Source organism: Vidua chalybeata, chromosome 5 (assembly GCF_026979565.1).
Source record: "Vidua chalybeata isolate OUT-0048 chromosome 5, bVidCha1 merged haplotype, whole genome shotgun sequence".
In the NCBI taxonomy this organism is placed as follows: domain Eukaryota; kingdom Metazoa; phylum Chordata; class Aves; order Passeriformes; family Viduidae; genus Vidua; species Vidua chalybeata.
Window position 1 is genome coordinate 28,636,245 of NC_071534.1, and position 21,644 is coordinate 28,657,888.

At 37.2% G+C, this 21,644-nt stretch overlaps 1 protein-coding gene across 4 annotated transcripts in view; it reads left to right on the top strand.

The window, feature by feature from the left end:
* TRIM24 (tripartite motif containing 24) overlaps positions 1 to 21,644 on the top strand; it is a 55,081-nt gene that overhangs the window by 22,442 nt on the left and 10,995 nt on the right. For 3 of the 4 annotated variants that reach the window (XR_008430890.1, XM_053942424.1, XM_053942422.1), the window contains exons 3-11: positions 7,583 to 7,730; positions 9,691 to 9,823; positions 11,110 to 11,226; positions 12,227 to 12,341; positions 12,971 to 13,117; positions 15,817 to 15,934; positions 17,188 to 17,453; positions 18,087 to 18,251; positions 19,820 to 19,999. Coding sequence is in view for 3 of the 4 variants with exons in the window: in XM_053942424.1 (XP_053798399.1) it covers positions 7,583 to 7,730; positions 9,691 to 9,823; positions 11,110 to 11,226; positions 12,227 to 12,341; positions 12,971 to 13,117; positions 15,817 to 15,934; positions 17,188 to 17,453; positions 18,087 to 18,251; positions 19,820 to 19,999 (1,389 nt within the window). In the remaining variant the exon portion in view is untranslated. The remainder of the gene's footprint in view (positions 1 to 7,582; positions 7,731 to 9,690; positions 9,824 to 11,109; positions 11,227 to 12,226; positions 12,342 to 12,970; positions 13,118 to 15,816; positions 15,935 to 17,187; positions 17,454 to 18,086; positions 18,252 to 19,819; positions 20,000 to 21,644) is intronic. The other variant, XM_053942423.1, reaches the window with a different exon arrangement.

Here is a 21,644-nt window from a genome sequence, read left to right on the forward strand (position 1 = left end):
AGATCTAAATGGACTTTATCACATTACTGACAAAACATAGCATTAAATAGCTGGAGTCCTGTTGCCAAGGAAGAAGCTCAAAATGATAATTGGGGAGGATGGTATATTGTAGGGGTTTCTTGTCTTTTCCTTATGTAGACTCTCTCTTCTTCCTTTTGCAGTCAAGTAATAGCCGTCTCATAAAAATTGCTTATCTGGAAGAACAGTAATATTGGGGGTTTATTTCTCATGATGGTTTTTTTCAGGAGGCAAGTACTAGCTAGTGTGGAAGCAATACCAAACAGTCACATCTGTGTAGGATCACAATTGAACAATCTCTTAGCAAAATATTGCATGACTTCATTTTTAGCTGGTAAGGGAGTATCTCATGCATCTCTTTACTCATGGACCTTTATTAAACTCCAGGAATTTATTGTAAATAATTCAACCTCTTTGTATGTTGCTGCATTCTTTATAAGAATAGTGCAGTACGGTTGCTGTATCAGTGTGGCTTGCATTCCAACTCATGCCCTAATATTTGGATGGTGGTCTCCTTTTATTTTGAATATTCCTCCTTTTCACTTTCCCATTTTAGGGGGGACTGTATCATTGGCTCTTGAGCTGTTTGCTTCAGGGGCAGTGTCTTAGAGGTCCTTTATTGTGCGTTCTGCTCCTTTCAAGGCTTAGCTGGAATTTGTGTTTGCATGTGGGAACGGCCACGTCTCTTAGGAACAGATGACAGAAGCCAGTCAGGTTCATGATACCAACTCGCTGGCTATTGAGGGCATAAGTGGTGTCTTCATCTCTGAGCAAGAGAACTTGTGTCTTGCAAGCCATTAAACTGTTCAGATTTTAAGGAATTTTGAAACTGGATTTCTGAGAAATGGTAGACCTTACCAGAAACTGAATTGTGAGTTGCTGGAAGTACAAGCTGTATTCTTGCAATGTAGGACTGTTTGAACTTGGCTTCTTTTGGATTTGGCAAGGGGAAATGTTTGTTTTTTGTTTGTCCCCTGGGAATTGCAGGATAATAGCTGAGTTTTGCTGATGGTTGTGAGATTTACACAGTCTCTCAATACTGTACCAGTAAGATTGACAAAATGAGTGGTCCCTGCTGAAAATTTGATCATAACTTTTATAGTGACTTTAAAATTAGGAAGAGAAGCAAGATAGCAAATAATGTTATGCAGAAGCAGTCCTAAATGTTTGGGTTTTTTTTTTTTTTTTTTTTTTTTTGAGGGGGGGGGCTGTCCTATAGCCTCTGCTTAGTTATATAACAAGTCCTCGACGATACTGCTTTGGGGAGTGGTGATAGAAATGGAATTTTTTTTTCCCCTTGGGAGTAGTAACCATTTTTTTTAAAGTCTCTGATCACCCCCTCTTCCCCCTCACAATATTTTTTTGCTTCCTGTGAAGGTTAAGTGGAGAATTCCATTCACTGAGTGGTGTGAGCAGATGTCAGGGAGGTTCTTGAAAGCATTTGTGTTTCCTTCAGATCCCTTCTAGACTTCGCTCTTACTCTTCAATTCCATATTTGTTTCTCTCTCTCCCTGACACAAACCAGCAGGTTTGCACTTTGAAAGCAAGTCTATTCTTCAGCTAACGTCCTTGGCTGAACTCAGCACACTTTCTGTAGCAGTTGAAGGCAGACCAGCAGAGGACATTCATATGCTTTTTTGCTGACTTTTTTTTCTAAAAAAATGGAGCTAAATGTTTTGTTAGATGCCTGCTGAGTGTGTACTTTACCTCTTGGAAATGAATGATGTGCAGTTTTCTTCATTTGAATAGATTTATTTTGGTATGATAATGAAGATTTTGTGCATTCCTTTGTACCTTAACGTAAGAAAAAAGCTACACTGTTCTGTAAATGTCTCTGTTGTGGAACAGCAAAGTTAAATCAATAATAGTTAAACTGATTAGTGTACTGTCCAGGGGGGAATATTATGAGGTTTAAGGATGATACAGCCTTCTAATCAGCCTGTCTTGTTTTGCCTTTGAAGGAGCAAAGAGAAAAGAAAGAAAATTTGCCAATAGTATAGGCAACAGATCAGAGAAATTAAAGTAGAAAAGATACTGACACTTGCAGGAAATACTGCATCAGGGATCATCCAAATTCTCTCCAAAACTGTGGATATTTGGGATTGTTTCTACTGAGATAGTTGATTTGTCTTCAATAGTTTTGCAGGTTTATTTGAAAGATTAAGAAATTAGAACTGGAAGCAATGCATGGGTTTTGTGCAAATATTGTTGTGGCTTAGAACCACTGGTCTGTATCTGTGATTAGCCTTATATGTATGTTGGCAGGAAGGACTGTTTTATTTCAATCCAAAAGAGACTGCAAAAGCCTTCTTGCAAATGAAATGTTTGATTGTTTCAGATTCAAAATGGTACTAATGCTAAAGCAATTTTTAGAATACTGAATTAAAACTGCAGGAGTGAATGGCATATCATGGAGCCTGGCGTTGTGAGAAGAGAAAACTGGAACCCATGAAAGTGCTGTCCATCTATCTATAATCATGTTTATCTCACCTGAGCCTGATTTGGGCAGTTCAGTGCACTACTGGCATAGCTGTGCTTTCTAGCAATTACTGCTGAAAACTTCAGGAGCACAAGAAATGAGCATGAAGTACAGAACTCAAACTCCCTACTACATGTTCCACAAGAGCTTTCTTGGGTAGCATTAAAGGTTTTGTGCTGGCTATTAGCATAGGAAACTTGCAAAAGAAAAGAAACACATAGGAAATGGAGTTGAGATCTTCCTGAAAGTAATTTTTGTAGGTTGCGGGCAACTAGGACATAAATACTTTGAAAGAGCAGATGCTATATAATTGGGTTTTTTTTTTCACATTGTGATTTATTGAAAGACTTGGCAAAATTATCGGCTTCTAAAGAGAAGTTTGAAGATAAAAAATAATTATAAGAATGAGAAGAAAGGGGCTTCAGACCTAAGAGATGTTGCTGAAGCAAGTGCTAGATTTGAATGAGACTGAAGGGTAGACAAGCGAGGGAAATTTAGGGACTTTAACAGAAGAACATGGTGTATGCAAAGCCATGAAAATAAAAATGAGAGATGTGAGACTGATGCAAGAGCGAAGACCTTAGTGATAACATGGGTGTTGGTGCAGCATACTGAGCCTATAGTGCATTTTATTCTAGGTTCTAATTCTCATAGCTTCTGTGTCCAAAACAGAATGTGTGTAAAAATATTTTTAATTGTAAGAATAATTTTCTGTATCTTTACCGGTTACTGACCTGAGACTTTAATATATTATACTAGGAATGAAGAATGGCTGGGTTTTATGTGAGATGCTGGGAATGTAGTAACAAAACAAGGCATCAGCTTAGATCTGACACAAGATCCTGATATTAGGAAAGCAATTGTGACTGACTGCCGTTATGAGGTGATTAATAAGGAGAATTTATAACAATAAGTTTCTTTGTATGGTGCTTTGTGTTTAAGCATAATAAACCACTATGTGTTTTGTTATGCTTAAACAGCTTATAAAAGCTGTACCTGTGACCAAAATATCTCTGAAAGACAGTGGTTTATGGAGGTGGGTAATAGACTCAGGAAGAGTCACAGTATACTCTTGTATACTTTGAAGAGATGTGGATATTGATGGGATGGTGGGGTAAGAAGGCTATGTTGATCAGATTTCATGCATTTTGAGCTGTCAGTACATGGTTCACATTTGGAATTAGGTATAGTCTCTGACTTCAGTGATTTTGTATGTGCCAGGAGATAGCTGTGTAAGTATTTAGCATCAGTGAGGTGTGGATCCAGTGGGGGAAGGCATTGCATCTAATTTACATTGTGGGGTTTGGAGTTCACTGAATATTCATCTGGACTACCTTGCTCTCTTCTTTGAAACCTTTGCTTGATTATTTAATCTCTTTAATACTCAAAGTGTGTTTAATTGGAAGAGTGGTTACTTATTACAGGAGCTGAGAAGACAGGTCTATTACCTCAAGTCTTGCAAGTAAATGTGCTTTTTCTGCCATAAAAGCTTGTGTATTTTCTTAAAATAGTACTTACCTGCAACATGCTGAGTAATTTCTGCTTTCATTAAATTTGACTGAAGGCTGAATGAACATGTCCTGGGGTTATAAATACTAGAACTCGTAACTGAATTAAATGTAATTACAACGAAAACTCAATTAAAAATAAATGTCTGTCTGACCAGAATAAAGGCTTATAGGTTAACTAGGGAGAGTTTTCTTTGAAATCACTGAAACATTGCTTGTGTAAGTCACAAAAATGAGTTTTAGGTTTTGTAAGTGCATAACAAATATTTGCAGTAATTATACTTCCATGTGCTTTAGCTGTATAGCTTACTATAATAACTAGGAATTCTAGCAAAATCCAACCTATATCTGAAAATGCATATTTCAAATCAGAAGTGGATGGGAGCAAATCTGATGCTACCTGGAAGGCACTGCTGTTTTGACAGCTTGAGTTATGATGTCTATGAAAAGCTTTAGAAATCTGTCTCATGTCCACTTGGTGGATTTGAAGAGTATAAAGGTGGGATATATATTTTTGATGCTACAAAGGAGGAGTTTTGATTCTTTTGGCAGCACCTGATTATTGGTTATTGAATCACAATTTTCATCTCAGTCCACATACAGCAGGTCAAAGCAGCTTAAAAAACCCAACTAAAGCATATGGAAAAAAGAAAATAGATTAAGCTTTTGGAATCTAGGGAGAATTAATAACTTCAAACATTCTTAGAACTTAGCTAAATGTCCTGGCCTGTTCATCTGCATGATTTTGCCAAAGGTGATCTGGAAAGGCTGTTGTGGGGAGGTTGGTTGGTTGGTTTTACTTTTAATTTGATTCCTGCCTCTTTTTTGGTCTTTGTTTTGTTTCTTTGACTTAGAGAATGCCTGAAAGATTTTTTTTTTTGTTCTTTTTCCTCTGCTTATTTTGTTTTTAGGGCTCTTTTTTTTTTTTTTTTTTACACTAGAAAACCAAACATCCAGTATGTTACTCTCCGCTCTGACTTTTAAAAACATGTCTGGGTGTTTGGAGGCACAGCACAATTACACCTCTCTAGCCACAAGACTGATGTGAAAACTTTCTTGTGCTGCCTATTCAGTTCATTCTCCAGTCAGCATTGCTGATGTAACTGAGCCTTGGGCTGTGATGGTGTAATCAGTCCTGGTTTGCATCACAGTCTTGCAGAGGGTTGCACTGGCACAAAAAGGAGGAGACAACTGGCTAAAGAGAAAGTAGGGAGAGGATTTTTTTCCCCCAAGAATTAAGAACAGTTTTAAAATTTTGTTTTGTTTTGTTTTTCAAAATGTCATTGAATTTAAGGGTTAATAACAAGTGTTAGTTTTAACCCCAGCTGGTAACCAAGCACCATGCAGCCTTTTTAACTTCCCCCTTTCAGTTTATCTCCTCCCTCCCTCCCCACCTCCAGTGGGATTGGGAGGAGAATCAGGGGAAAAAAAGATAAAACTGTAGGTTGTGCTAAGAACAGCTTCATAAATAAAACAAAGTAATATTAAATAATTATAATAATAGTAGTAATGAGAGAGAAAGAGGGAGGGAGGAATAAAGCCCAAGACAAACAAGTGATGCCAAATAAATTTGCTTACCACCCACTGACTGATGCCCAGCCTTTCCCTGAACAGAGATTGGTGCCTCCCACCCAACCCCCCAGAGTTCATATGCTGAGCTTGATATTCAGTGGTATGGAATATCCCTGTGGGAAGTTCAGGTCAGCCGTCCTGGCCACATTCCCTCCTTGTGCATGTGCTGACTGGCAGAGAGCATGGGAAGCTGAAAACTCCTTGAGTTTGTGTAAGCACTGCCTAACAAACTGATGTGTTGGTTGTTGCCATCAGTGTTATTTTCATACTAAATCTGAAACCACGGCACTGTGCCAGCTACTAAGGAAAACCCCCACTCTATCTCCGCTGAAATCAAGACAGAAAGTAAACATTTTCAATATCCTGATTACAGTTCACTTCCTTTAATTGCTTTATTTCAATTTTCTAGACTTCTTTAATGATGTCCTGACTTTGGTATTTTTCACTAGACTACTGGTCTGGATAGGAATAAGATTTTTTTTTTTGTCAAGAGAAGAAGGGGAAGAAGAAGAAAAACCAAGGAGAAGTTAAATTTTTGAGATTATTTTGAAAAAGAAAACTTTCAGGCCTCATTTTTGTAAAGAAACAGAAAGAGGGGCACAAGCCCAATTTTTTCTCCTTTGCAGGCCACCTTTAATGAAAAGAAACTGCTTCAAACTCCAAGTGACAACAAGAGGGGTTAACAGCCCTTGTGTTGTAACTTCATTTCTCAGAAGATACTTGCTTTGAGAGGTGACATGATCCTGAAGAATAAGCATAGCATTGGGAATCTGGAATTCATGTCCAAATTCCAGTTCTGTCAGTAACTTGCTATCTGGCCTAAGGCAAGTTTTGTGCTAATTTTCCTTTCTTTCCTGAAGGGGAAACTGGAACACAGTTCTATGTATATATTTTTTATCTGCATGAGATATAAATATTTCCTTCCTCTTTAACTTAATCTATATTTACCTTGTGTGGGTGCAGAAGTCATTTGGTTGAGTTTTTTTGATCAAAGTGAAAACAAAACTAAAACCTAAAATTTTCTCCTTGTTGCTCCTGCAAGCAGAAATCTGTCAGTGTGATCTGTAGGATGTAGCAATCTTCAGACACCTTGAGGCTTTGGTTTGCAGCAGTGCTGAACATTGCCAGAAATGGGTGGTAGTTACCTAAACCAGTACTACATAAGCATGTTCACTATTTTTTACTACCAAAACCCCATTGAAGGTAGGACTACAAAGGTATTGCAAAGGAGGGGTAAGAATGAAATGATATTATGAGTGTGTGTAACCGTGTTGTCCATCATTCAAAGTTTTCAACCTGTTGTTCAGATTGTGGTACTGCAGCAAGTTTTTTCTTGTGTATTTACTCTGTGTAGAGAGGTTTTGGTCTGCTGAGATGTTTGTTTTCCTTAATTATTTCTTTTTCCTAGGTCCTTTGGGTGTAGTCAAAAGAGCCCCAGAAGTTAACAGGCCACAGTTTGAAAATTCTTGTGCCTTGGTTGCAAATCTGTTCTGGGGTAGCTTTTTTGACAAACTTAACTGGAATACTGTCTTTAAGAGGTCATGGTAAGATTCTTGAGAGGAACCTTGCTGCTCAGTATGGTGTGTTCTTCCTGAAACCAAGCAGGTGACTGGAATTAAAGCTGCTGTGTGAACTGAGGGAGGTTTCTAAAATCAGAGTAGTGCTGCTTGTGTTCTGTCATTAGAAAATATTTCACTACAGCATCTTGTGTACAGTAAACATTGTTTGGCTTCTAAGTGTGTAGGGAGTGGCAGAAAGTAGTGGTCTGACTTTTATGATGTCAGGTTTTAGGGTAATACTTGACAAAATGACCTGTTTCTTTGAAAAATCACATTCAATTACTTCTGTGCTGTTATTTATAATGTTCCTGTACCTCAGGCAGTTTTCTGTTGTCATTTCACTGTTTTCAGAAGACTATTAAACTGCCCTGATGATGATGTATGAAGAATAACCTGTGTGTATATTCCAAACTTATTTTAAAAGCTACCTTTCTTCCTCTTGTCAGGTCTGCACAAGCTGTGAAGACAATGCAGAAGCTCATGGGTTTTGTGTGGAATGTGTAGAGTGGTTGTGCAAGACCTGCATCAGGGCTCACCAGAGGGTTAAATTCACAAAGGATCATACTGTGAGGCAGAAAGAGGAAGTATCTCCAGGTAACATATTTATAATTTCACAAAGAATTTGTTTCTGCATTGGAAAATTATGTTGGACCAACACACTTTTTAAAAAAAGTGGTAACTTGAAAGCTGATTTTCTAGCAGTTTTTCGGCTCAGATAAGCTGAATACTGGTACGGGTTGGTTGTTTTTTTTTTTTTTTTTTTTAATTTAACATGTTTTAAACCAATAAATACACATAGATTTTTATCTTCCACATGGATTGATTGCAAATGATTGTCTAGACTTTGGAGATCACCAGCAGAAAATACTTCTTTAGGCATTAGGCTTCTCTAGTTTTACGAGAGATCTAACAAAAGGTTAATATGAACTTTGTTGTTGTATACAGCAGGAAAAGGAGCACTAATAGATTATATATTTTCAGCATTTTGATAAAAAGCCAGCCAAAATTCATGTTTTTGCTAAGTATCTTTTGAGCTTGAAATATTTTGCCGTAGGGAAAGAATATTATGAATTGGGGCATTTTTCCTCAGTAGGATCTACAATAATTCAGGCTAGAAGGGACCTCAGGAGATCATCTAGTCCAGCCTCCTGCTTCAGGCATTCAGTTCTGAGTTCCAGTTGCTCAGGGCTTTATCCATTTGGGCCCTGGGAACCAGCAATGGTGAATGTGGTATACAGTACAGCCTCTCTGAGAAATCTTGACTACTCTGTGGTAGAAAAGATTGTATTTTTCTGTTCATTGAGAACCTCTTTTGTTTCAGTTTTTTCCCCACTGTGTCTTGTCTTCTAGTGTCATTGTAGGAGAATAATAACTGTTACAGGATGCTGACAAACATTCTACTGCTATGTTCTAATACATCCATTGGACTTGCATGATTTTTCCTGTAAATACATAATTTTTAGCAGTTGTTATCTATTATTTTAAATAAATGTATTAGAATAGATACTTATTTTCATTCCACCCTATCTAGTATTATGAGGTAATCTATTGCTCAAAGGGTGTCTTCCACCATGGTACTTTGAAGATATTTACTGTATTCTGTATCCCACTTTCACACATGGTTAATCAAAAGTGAGTACTGAGTGTACTTTCAAGAGAGGACAAAAGTGGGTAGAAGTGGCTGATGGACTGTTAGGCAGAACAGGATTTGGTGGTAGGCATGGTCTCAGTGCACTCAGGCCTCTTTGGGAGGCAGTTTGTTGGTGAGTTGCAAAGAATTCTGACTGAAGGACAGAGATCTGAAAATAACTTCTTCCAGATTTTTGGAAAAGAGGTAATGATAAATAAAAGGGTATGAAAAGGAGACCTTATTGATCTGCAGTGAAGGATGGGCTGCAGTGTGAAGCCAGTTTTCTTTACAGGCTGTATAATCCTTATGAGCTCAGTGTCCAACGTAACTCCCAGGAAATCAGGCTTTGTCAGTTAAATTGTTTAAAGAAACAGATTCCATTTCTGTGATCTGGTGGTGTTTCCTGCACTCTTTGATGTTTGCGCACTAGAAACTGAAGTGAGACTTCTCACACATTTAGAATGGGGTCCTGAAGGGAAGTTCGTATCTCCTGGTTATTATATTCTGTATGTTCTACACTTTGAATGTCCATGTGTCAATATCCTCAAACCCTTTTCCACCGAGTCAGCTGAGAAAGAAGACAGAACATGAATTAAGTCAACCACCTCCTCATCTCCATTTAAGAAAGGAGCTTGCTGATTGTGCAATGTCTTTTGCAGCTGCAGCAGTACTGGCTACTCCTTTTGTAAATAGTTTTGTGAGGCCAGAAGAGATGATGTTAAAATAGATTCTAGACATTTTCCATTAGAGAGGGTGCTAGCTCCATGCTTGAGCAAGAAGAGCAAGACATTGCAGTTTGAGCTTATGGCTGTTGCAGTCTCAGTGAGTGACCTGACACACACTTGTACATCTAAAGAAAAACAGGAGAATGCAAATCTTGAACAAGTTCAGTTGACTGTACTAACATCTTCCTTTATTCAACAGAGGCAGTTGGTGTGACCAGTCAGCGACCAGTGTTCTGCCCTTACCACAAAAAGGAGCAGCTGAAGTTGTATTGTGAAACCTGTGACAAGCTGACCTGCCGAGACTGTCAGTTACTAGAGCACAAAGAGCACAGGTATCAAAACATAGCGTATATTTTATCCATCTCACCTACAGGAGGGTAGCCTGGAGTAGATTCAGACAATCTAGCTGTATGGAACGCAGTCAGGTGGAAAAAGTGTAAACTAAAATTTTCTGCTCAGAAATGAAACTCACGAAAAATGAGATTTGGGATTCTTTGTATCCCAAAGAATGTGACTGATCAGTGTGTTACATTTAGAATAAAACCTAATTCGTCCCGTTGTTAATCTGATGACTTAAGCACAAGACCTTTTTTACAATCAAGTTATTTGGTCAGAATTTGTTGCTATGCAGCTCTTCAGAAAGTGCTTAGAAAACACAGGGGCTGTGTTATGCAACTGTACACTTATGTGTAATTTCTCCATTTGTCCTTCAACAAGATTATATAACAACATTACCAAACCATTTTGGAATGGAGAAAATGGGAATTCTTTTCTCTGTGAAGAGCCCTTTCAGAGGAAGAGTTGACCTACATTTTGGCTAATACTGTACTTTGACAACACTTTAACTCTCAAATATTCATGTTGCTATTCTTTTGGTCATCTCTTACTGGTCACTGAAGCTGAAAAGCAGAATTACATACAACTTCTGAGTACAAGGCAAAAATCTTGCTGGTTGACACATATAGTCATGTTTTAGGACAGATGCACTCTGGTTAAATATTAATATACTTGCTATACCTGATGCAACACCCAAAGAGCAGCCTGACTAGGTGAACATCAGTAGGTGGAGAAGTGTTGGCCGCTGTTGCTCCTTGGAACAGGCTAAACATTGCTTTTGCAGAGTTGGCAGTGTTCCTCTCTTATTCTCCCTTTCTTAGGATTGATATCCCTTTTATAATGTGCCACCTCTTTTTTTCCTCAGATTGCTAAAGATTTTGGTTCCTTGATTTAAAATGTTGCCAACTTCTACCAACTCAGCAATCTCTTCTATTTCTGCATTCTACTTCTGCATTAAGTAATAGCTTACCTGCATTTTCACATTCAAAGTGATGACTACCTCAAAACATTAATTTTTCTTTTGCTAAAATTAGGCTATTTTTTATTTATGAAAATCGTAAATTCTTACCCCAGTATGACAGGAAATAGATTATAAAATTAAATATACTATAAATGAAATATATAAGCATTTCCTGACATATGTTTCCATGATGACAGTTAAATTTCGGATTTCAGTAGCCCCTTTCTTCAATTAAAGAAGTATTATTTTTAAGTCACTCTGCTTTTTAGCAAGTATATAACACATTTTGCATGTGTAAATCCTCACTGCTTTTTACTACAGGTACCAGTTTATAGAAGAAGCTTTTCAGAACCAGAAAGTTATCATTGAGACACTAATCACCAAATTGATGGAGAAGACTAAGTACATAAAATATACAGGGAAACAGATCCATAACAGGTTTGTATTAGATTGTGAGGTTAAAACTGACAGAAGGCAACTTTACATATACTGTAGTTTCTTGAAATGTTTAAATTGGTGTATTTGGTACCTCCCTCCTTTTATTCTTCCAGAAAGAAGAATTCTAAAGTTCACTTAGTGACTGTTGCCATGTTAGGTAATTCTTCTGCTCAGCCTGTGGACTTAATGGGCAGCAGTTGCTTGGGTGAAACAAAACAACTTATGCAATAAAGACTGTAGAAGACAGTCTTAAGCGCTTCCCCACCATCAGCAGATTAATTTTCTTAGTGTAGATCCCTCTTGGAAAGTGAAAAGTTATACTCATGTTTTTATAATGTTTGTGACACGTATTTGAAGATTTATGTAGTACTTTTATATTTGGGGCTCTATTCACTGGGTGCAACAAACCTAGGAGAAAAATAAATCTGTAAAATGCAATCTGCAGCAAGCCTTTGTGGCTGCTCCTTCAGCAGAGTTCAGGGGCAGCAGTACCCAGGGAGATTCAGCACAGCTGGGGATGCCAAGTGTGATTTGAACTCTTCCTTCATCTCTGCAGTAGAGGTTTCCCCAATATAACGTTAAGCTTTGCTGTTATGAGGTTGAGCACTATTGTTGAAACAGCTAAATTAGTGCCATTCTACCTAAGATGGAAATTAGACTTATGCAGTTTTGATTGGCATGGAGCATTCCAGAAAAGTGCCAGAACTCTGAAAATCGACAATTTCAATTACAATGAGCATTTAATTTTTATCAGTGACAGATGTTAGAGTTATAGCATTAGAGTTTGCCACCAGTTAATTAATTTTATCACAGGTCACTCTTACTTGCTCTATTTCTCCCAGTAATTTTCCTGGCTATAAGTATCTGGTGATACATGAATTAATTGGTGCATATGACAAAGAAGTATTGTAATCTATGCAACAGATTTTTTTTTTAAATACTATTTAGAGGATGGGTTTATGAGCTAAAGAATATTATTTTCTATACTGTCTACTTACAGAATTCTTGAAGTGAATCAGAATCAAAAGCAGGTGGAACAGGATATTAAAGTTGCCATATTTACACTGATGGTAGAAATAAATAAAAAGGGAAAAGCTCTGCTGCATCAGTTGGAGGTAATTTCATTTCTATCATAAGAAAAACTTCAGTCTTAATATTTTTTTTATATTTTTTTCACATTACAGTAAATTTCCTAATGTACTAAAGTACATTAGTCTCCTGTGCATGTCCTATCATGATTCCAAAGTGGAGTTGTCCTATACAAGCTACTTGAGCAAGTGGGGTTTTTGGTGGAGGAAAGTTCGGTTTTTGAGGGGTGGCCAGTTTCTTTCTCCATGCTTTTGCAATTCATAATTCCACACATCATGCATGAAAAGTGTTCTATCAGATTTTTTCATAAATTCAGTAATCCAGTAGCGAATCATAGAGAATTGTCTAGAATGAGTACCTGGAAAAATATTATCTCCAGTTGTGTTTTAAAAAGAGTGTGTGTGTGTGTGTAGAGAGGCACACAAATACATATATATATATAAATATATGTAAAAATGTGTCATTAGCACAGAAAGTCCTGATATCTTGAGTAATGTGTTCTGACTTTTCTGTTTGATAGCTGCACCAGGGGGCAGGAGTCCTTTTTAGAGGAGCTAAGTGAAACCACTTGATCATTGTGAATTACCAGTATGAAAGTTAATGCCTTTTAACTGTGAATTGAACCTTTTGACTTGAACTGCTTTTCTACTTGCAGACTCTGGCAAAAGAGCATAGGATGAAACTTCTACAGCAACAACAGGAAGTGGCAGGTCTCTCTAAACAGCTGGAGCACGTAATGAATTTTTCCAAATGGGCAGTTTCCAGTGGGAGCAGCACAGCACTGTTGTACAGTAAACGTCTGGTAAGGTTAGGAAGACAGCTCTCTCCATTCTCCAAGAGACCAGAGTTAAGTTAGATATGCATGCACATGCTTGTCTGGAGTACTAGGGTATTCAAATTTTTAATGATTTTCTACTAATTGGAATATTTCTATATAGTTTTCATGGTTTTCTCTTAAACATAAATACAGAATGTTTCTCTTAATATATCTCTCTGGTCATGGTGCTCTCCTGTTACAATGCCGTAGAACTATTGTCGATCTGCAGAAGTAGAAACAACTCCTTTTCTTTGGGTTGAAAACCATGAAGCCATGAAACACTGGGAAAAGATGTTGTGTGTCCTACATCATCATTGTGCTTCTTTACAATACTTGCTACAGCATCTGAGTTCATGAAAAACAGTATTTGTATATCTAGCATTTTATTGTAAATATTATTGTATGTCTTTGTTCTGTCAGGTTCATCTCCCACTGAAAGACTTTCAAAATTGATAAAAATTAAACTAAGGTTTTTGTTTGTCCATACAAACAATTACAAATCTAAATATTTAATTGATGTAATGATGACCCTTAAGATCTGAGTGCATGTTGTCTCACTAAGCTGAATGCTCATGATGGACAGAAATCCTAGAAAATTTGAAAGAAAAAGCCCAAAAGCTTACCTTGATTTTTCCAAAGTTTACTAGACTGTACTTGCCTGATAGCAGAAATCTGGGGCAATGTGAGGAAAGATTCTAGATTTCTCCAATTCCTATAAACTGGTTCACAAAGTTTTTTTCTTTATTTTCTCATTGGTTAGTTGAGAACCTACCAGAGTATTTGGTGGGGTTTGTTTGTTTGGGTTTGGATTTGCTGTTGGTTTTTTATGGTGTTTTTTTTTTTTATACCCATTATTGATACTGCAGGCTATAGTGGAATATTACTTGTTTTTATCAACTTCAAGTAGTTAAATTAATTTGATCTGCCTTATACTGCCTCAGCCAGTCGTATTTTTTTAATTGAATAGAGAAAAAGGACGTCAAACTGAGTCATGTTGTTTATAATTGCTTAGTGTTGCCATCAAGACTCTGCTACATGAGTAAGAAAACGAGTTGTGGTTCAGACATCTTAATCATATAAACATTAGGCAGCTGAAAGAAAGGACCATCTAGCCCAGAAAGCCTCAGCAAATGAAAAGTATTTTTCAAAAGAACAGATTGAGCTTTAGAAAGTTGGTGCTGCTTGGGAGTTGAGTAGATAACCCATGTGTGGGCATTTGGAAAAATCTATTTCCAAGGAGTTTTGTGTAAAGGAGCATGTGAAACTTCTGCTCCAGCATGTCCCGGAGAGAGGAAGGAATGCCCATCAAACTTAAAGGCAGTATTAGAGCTTGGGGGCTGTACTCTCAGGCTGTACTTTTCACTATTACTAACACAAGGTGACCAGTCAGGAGTTTATCCACAACACATGTGTGTGCACAGTAGTAGGAAAATGGAGCAAACTATGACAGGAACTGTGTGTGACCAGTGTTGGTAAAAGGACAAAAGCCTAAAATTTCTGTAGTGTCATCTACTTGATTCTGGTAGTGTACACAAAAATCCTAAGGAAATCTCTATCCAAAATAATAATAATGCACTTAAAATTCTTCCATGGTCATTTAAAAATCTTGAGTCTTGTTAAATGGTTTTTTTTTTTTGAGTATGGTCTTAAACTGACCTGCCTAAAATTGAAAGAAAAAAACTTGTATCATTTTAAACAAGATGATATCGCCAAGTATATCTCTTTTTCAGGAAATAATCTACCACTCAAGAAAAACAAGGGTTCATGAACTCCTCAAGTGTTTGTTATGGTGGTTTTTTTGTTGTTTTTTTTTTTGTTTTGTTTTTTTTTTTTTTTTTTTTTTTGGTTTGGTTTGTTTTTTTTTTCTTTTGGTTTTTGTTTGTTTTTTGTTTGTTTGTTTGTTTGTTTTTTTTCCTCCAGAATCTGCTGTGTGTGGTTCTAAAATTAGTGCCTGTTTTATTTTGGTATATCAATTCCTGACATTTCTAGTGAAACAACTGCAAGACAACATTTTCTTTCTAGGAACTAGATAAATTGTGAGCATTTGGTAGAATATTCTCTTGTGTAATCACAGTCCAGTTCTTTGGAACCAAGGCATTTGGAAAAATCTGAAAATATCTGTGAATCTGATTTTTCAAAGACAGTTTATAAAAATCTGTTCTTTGGCTGTCTGAAGAAAAATTTAGTACAAAAGAAAATTCCCTGTAATCATACTTGTTGCCAAACAAATGGCATACTTTGAAAGGAAAATGAATGGGCTAAAATAGATTTGTGGGGGAAAAAACATCAGTGGCTATGTAAATCTGAACTTCACTTGCAAGTAGCTAAAGTCATTGAATATAATGGCCAAGTTTTTAGAGGCATATCTATTTCTATAGGGAAGAATTGTTATTTTTGTTTAGGCTATAGTTAGCTTCTTTTTAAAACTACTTTAGGAATAAGGGAAAGATGTTAAAAATACCTCTTTATTTGTAGCTTGGAAAAGTTTCTCTATCTTTAACCTCAGTTCTCTAGGGGCTTGTTCAGGGGTGGTTTTGTTAGTGGTTTTTTTTTGATTGGTTGCTTTGTTTGATGTGTGTGGGAGTGTGAGGGGGTGTATTTTTGGGTTTTTTTGTGCTATTCAGATACATGGCTCTGGCCCCAGAGGGAAAAAAAAAAAAACCATGTTTTTGTTCTTTTTCTAGATTACATATCGACTACGGTATCTCCTCCGAGCAAGGTGTGATCCTTCCCCAGTGACTAACAATACCATCCAGTTCCACTGTGATCCTAGCTTCTGGGCTCAGAATATTTTCAATCTAGGTATGATACATTTTTATTAACCCTTTGGTGTCTTGATCCTATTTTGAAAGCAGCTTTCTTTTTGTGACAATAGCCTCTGCACCATTCGTTTCTTCATTTACTCTGTTAAATGTATTTCCCTAACTGTGAAAAACATTCAAAGTGCATTGCATGGCAAAAAGTATTATTTAGGAATACTATGATAAAGTATTAACAAACTTATCTTGTTTGAAAGGTATATGTGATGGTGAAAATAGCAGCTTTCAGTTTTCTGGTCAATTCTTCTGGCTTCTGAAACAAGGAACACAGTTTTTAACCCTATTTCACATCCAAAGAAAGAGTTCCTGCTGTCAACCAGCACTCCCAGGTCCTTTCCCATGGGACAGCTTTCAGCCACGATGATAAGCACCCTAAGAACTCAACAGCTTAGCAGTAGGACTTAAAAGGTTTTAGAGGTCTTTCAGGATTTTGACTGTTGTTGTGCTTCCTTTCTCTCCACTGTTATCTTGGTGGGCATTTTTGTTTTTCTGTCATGTGCAGAAGGCTTTGTGAGATATCTGTGGGACATTTTCTGCCTTTCATTAGAAAGTGCTCTCTCAGTGTACAGAGGTGCAAATGTGTGATTCTCTACGATGTCAGAGGCAGAAAGTGTTATGGCAGTTCTTTAAGGCAGACAAGCTCCTTTTCCCAGACATGAGGACATTGGATGGCAGCAAGGAAATTCTCTAAGTTCCTTCTTTATAAAGAATTTTCTTAAAGACAGGAATTGAAAGTGAAACATGTTTCCAGAAACCAGCTGTCAGTTTGTGTGGTGATAATTCTGAACTGCTGCTCAGCTGAGATATTTGTCATGAGCTGACTTTTTCCTGTGTTTGGTGGGCTCTTTTTCTTGTGTATGTTTATTTAATGACCTTCTGAAATACGGTCCCTTACATTCTGAAAAGTGCTACAATAGAAATGGCACTTGTATAGACCAGCACTGGGGTGCCTGTAACAGTTTATGTGATAGATAAAACCAAATCATGTTTATCTATCTAGTTTCAGAAATCAAAGCCTTCAGGCCATTTTTTTTATGATCAGACATGTTCAGTTTCTGTAGATAAGCTAGATATAAGAAGCAGTGAAGAAAAATAAGATAAAGTCTGAATAAAAAAACAAGTTACTTCAGAAATGGTTTTTGAGTTCTAGTCCGACTCCATGTTGCTGACAGTGTGATGGGATTTCTGCTAACTGCCATACTTCAGTATTGGTTTTATTTATTTTGGTTAAAATAGGTTCTTTGGTAATTGAAGATAAGGAAACTCCACCACATATGCCCAAGAGCCCTGTGATGGAAGCAAACTTACAGCCACCAGGCAGCTTACCTCCCAACCAGCTCTCCAAGTTCCCAACGCAGATCAGCTTAGCTCAGCTCCGCCTCCAGCACATGCAGCAGCAGGTCATGGCTCAGAGACAGCAAGCTCAGCGCAGAGCAGGACCATTAGTTCTGCCAAGCCCAAGAATGCCAGGAGCCATGCAACAACCTCCTGCTTCTCATCAGGTAAGTTAGGACTGTTTTCAGAGTTTGTTCTTTCCATGGCACTGAAGGAGAAAGTAAAGTAAGATAGGAAAAAAAGGAAAGCACTTCAACCTAGAAACATAACTTCAGATATCTTCCTCTTCAGCATGTAGCTATGTAGATGGTTTAGAGGACATTTTCTTTACTGAGAAATGAGTGGGCATTTTAAACTTGCCTTGCAAAATGTGGTAGCACCCAGACTCTATTTATTCTTAAAAAAATAAAATCTTGTTGTATCCAGCCATATACAGTGCTTAGTAACATTTTTGTGTTTTTGTCAAGTGATCAAAAAGTTAATGTCATTAAGTTTTTTCCTACGTCTATTTTGCATAATACCCAATTATTCTCTCATGTATCTTTCAAAGTTGGAAACACTCTCATTGGCTCTTGTTATGTCTCTTCATATAACAAAATAATTCAAAACTGTCTACTAGGTAGGTTTTAACATTGAAATTCAATGCTTTTGATCATTCCAATAAATGGTGTGGTACTAATTATTTGCATATAATTTATGAGGAGTTTCAGAAGTTTTAAAGGACCATTTAGTAAAAAATGTGTGGAATATAGAACACATCTCAGCTAACTTGCAGAACTATTTTTATTGTTTTTATGCAGTCACCTCCGCGCTTGATTCATTTTCAGAATCATAATCCCAAGCCCAATGGTTCAGCTCTTCCTGCACAACAGATGAGATATCCCCAAAATCAGAACCTACCAAGGCCAGCAGTGAAGCCCAACCCATTGCAAATGGCATTCTTGGCACAGCAAGCTATAAAACAGGTAGCGTGTCTTTCCCTTTTCACTCTCCATTTAGAAATTAAACATCAAATGTGCCTTATATCATCTTTTATACTATACTTCTAGAGTGCTTTTCAATTAAAATAGAGATTACATTATTTTTCTATGACAATATACCCATAGTTTTCTTAATGAGATAACTGTCAAGTTGCTTTCATTTTGACAGTTCTAATCAGCTGAAGCATTAGGGAGGTGAGCCGCTGTGCGTGCCGTGCGGGTGTTTCATTCCCTTACTTGCTGTTGCTGTGGTTTCTGACCATTTATGCAAAATGTGCAAAATTTATGCATGGCCATGGTCTGCACACTGCAGTCAGTGAGTAGACAAATCAGAAAATCACAGTTTATCTTGATGATAGTGACTTCACCAGGAACCAGGTAAAACCTTGACTAAAAAGCTGGAGCTGCCATGGTTCCACAGAGTATGGCAAATCTGAACTCTTAGAGGTGAGGGGAGAAAAGAGAGTCCACATCTGTGGGACTTATGCTGAATGAGACTGGTCAATGCCCAGCTGATCAGCAGCTGAACTGGGGCAGAAGCAAATACATTGTATGTCTTTTTGGTGTGTAGGAAGGCTCATCTTTATTAAAAAGCATATTACTACCATATGAGTTGCTGGGTGCGGGTAAGCAGGAAAGAATCAAATCTGTGACCCAAAAAGTAGTGTAATACCAGTTATGTTTGCAATGCTTATGATGTCAGAGAATTAATTCAACTAAATTGAAGAAAGCTGAACAATATCGAAGAGAACTTGTGAGAATAAAAAGTAAGTCACTTCTATTCTGTGCCTCTGAAAAGAAGACTGGCCTGTTTACAAGCCTTTCTTTCAAGATACCTCATTATTCAGTAATGTCTTTCTGAAACTAGAGACCAGTAAATAGAATGACTGACTGAAAAGGAATTGAGCAGAGTCAGATTTTGCCTGCAGTTGCCAGGAAATTCCTGTCATTAAAGTCATTGAAAACTGCATACATCTGTGTGAGAAAGAAATTTCGTCTGATTTGACTGTGCACTTCATATGATGATGTTAAATGTATATGGGGATGGAGGTCCAGTCAGCATTTAAAATTCTTAATGATTTGATGTTGTTAAGGGAACATCAAAGACTTCAAGGCATGCAGGTTTATTTGGTAAAGCACTGAAACAGTTGTGCATTCAGCCCATTACCTATAATGCTTTTATTTATTTAGCAAAAACTGTTACTTTTCTTCCACAACACTGTCAATGAAACATGAAATATTAATAGATACTTAACACTGAGGTATAGCTTTGAATTTAAGAATTTGCATTAATTTCTTCTATTCATAGTTTTCTATTACTTGTCATCTTCTGTTGTCTTGTGAGATTGGTTCTTCAAATGAGATAACTTCAGAGTAAATCAGGAAATTCTGTGTTTGAAGTCAGCTTCTTGAACTAAGAGTAAATCAGGAAATCTTGTGTTTGAATTCAGCTTCCTGAACTAAGCTGCTGGTTTTATCAGTATATTCAGTAGATTTGACCCGTTGCAAAGAAAAAAAAAGGTGAATTGTGGATTTTTGTCTCTTCTTTTTAGTGGCAGATCAGTAGTGGACAAGCTTCATCCACCCCTTCAACTGCAAGCAGCACAACATCGACTCCATCCAGCCCCACAGGCACCAGTGCTGCTGGGTGTGATGGGAAGAATTACGGTCCCCCTGTGATAGATTTGAGTTCCCCAGTGGGTAGCTCCTATAATCTGCCATCTCTCCCTGATGTGAGTGTAACACAGAGGCAATGCTTTACAGATTCTGTTTTGAAGTCTTAACATTTGTGAGAAATAGAAACCTTTTAGACTGAAATTCTGTTTGTCAAAATGAGACAATTCTAGGAAATAAACAATGCAGAGTTGCCTGCACATTGCTGGAAATACTCAGAACCATTCTGGGAGACAGCTGTTAGGACAACTAAGAAAAGCAGGATTACAAGTTGTAATTTTAATTGGACATGTTTATTTGTATGCTGCATATTTTTTGGCAGCCCTCATAATGATCCTTACAAAAGTGTGTTACCTTAGCTTTCGTTTACCAGTGTCTATAGATAGCAGTGGTTTGCTCATGGCATTTCTGGTAGATTTTTAACATTTTTTAAATCTATTTTTAGCTTATTGAAAGAGCTATCTTGGGTAGGTGTTATTGGTCAGCATACTGGATATATTCCTTACATATTTTCCTTTTGTTACTTCTTTTATTCATATATTCTCTAACATGCCTGTGAGCTGGTGATAGAAAGAGCATAGTAAGATCATAATTTCTTAACCTTATAAGCTTCTCTTTTATAGTATCTTCTGAATGGTACATGTTTGCCAGAGGTCCATATTGGAGTTACTGAATTGTAGGTGTCTGAGGTATCTAGATATCTGAAGTGTCATGGTTTTCTAATCATAGCTTGCTGTTACTTCCTTTATCTCCCATCTATGCTTTGTTTTTACCTACTGGTAAAAACACACCTACTGTGTGTTCTCTTTATTAAAATGGAGTACATAGACTACAGAATCACAGTATCTGTCAGACTTAAAGGGGCAACTGCACAACATGGTCATAAAACTACTGAGTCTGTGAGACATTTTAGCATATTTATTTCTGTGCACGGTATTATGAACACTTCTACTTGTGTGTGATGGAGTTCATGCTTTCAAGATAGATGGCCCAAATCGCTGTAAATATGCTGACCTTGCCAAGGCTGCTACATCCACTTTAGATACATCTTATCAAACATTATCTTACATATTGGAAGAAACCAAACATTTCAAAAAGTAATTTCGCCTTATCAAATCAGAACGTGTCATTTTTATGGAAAGTTAGAATGCTGCATTGGGAGCCCCTGGAATACAGTTCAGTTATCTGGCCTGAGCCATGGTGGAAAGAACAGGTGTTGGTTTGCTGTTTCCATTTTTAGTCAATATGCATGGATCCTTTCCAGAGGGTATGTGGGAGAGATGGGATTGACTGTCCTCCTTTGAGTTTCTTCCAGTCCTGTTCAACACCCATGGATTAAGGGGTAGTTTGTGTATAGCATATTGTCTTTTTGAGAGTATTTAATGTGAGCAAGTCTAAAGAAGGTGTGGAGATAAACTTACTTCAATGTGTGAAAGCTTGATTTAAGCCAATGTTTGATTTAAACCTTCTCTGTAGCCTGTGGAGAAAAATTGGCACTTTCTGTTAGCACAGAAAGTGTGTGCACAGAATTTTCTGTTCTTAAAATGAAGCACTGTCTTGATTTGGCTATTTCATTTTCTTTTTAGGGAAAGCAAGATTATATGCTTTAAAGTAACCATCTCACTTTTGTATGGGTAAACTTTGGTGAAATTAATTTTGGAATTCACTTTCAAAATAACAGCAGAGCAGAGGCTTTTTAGTTTT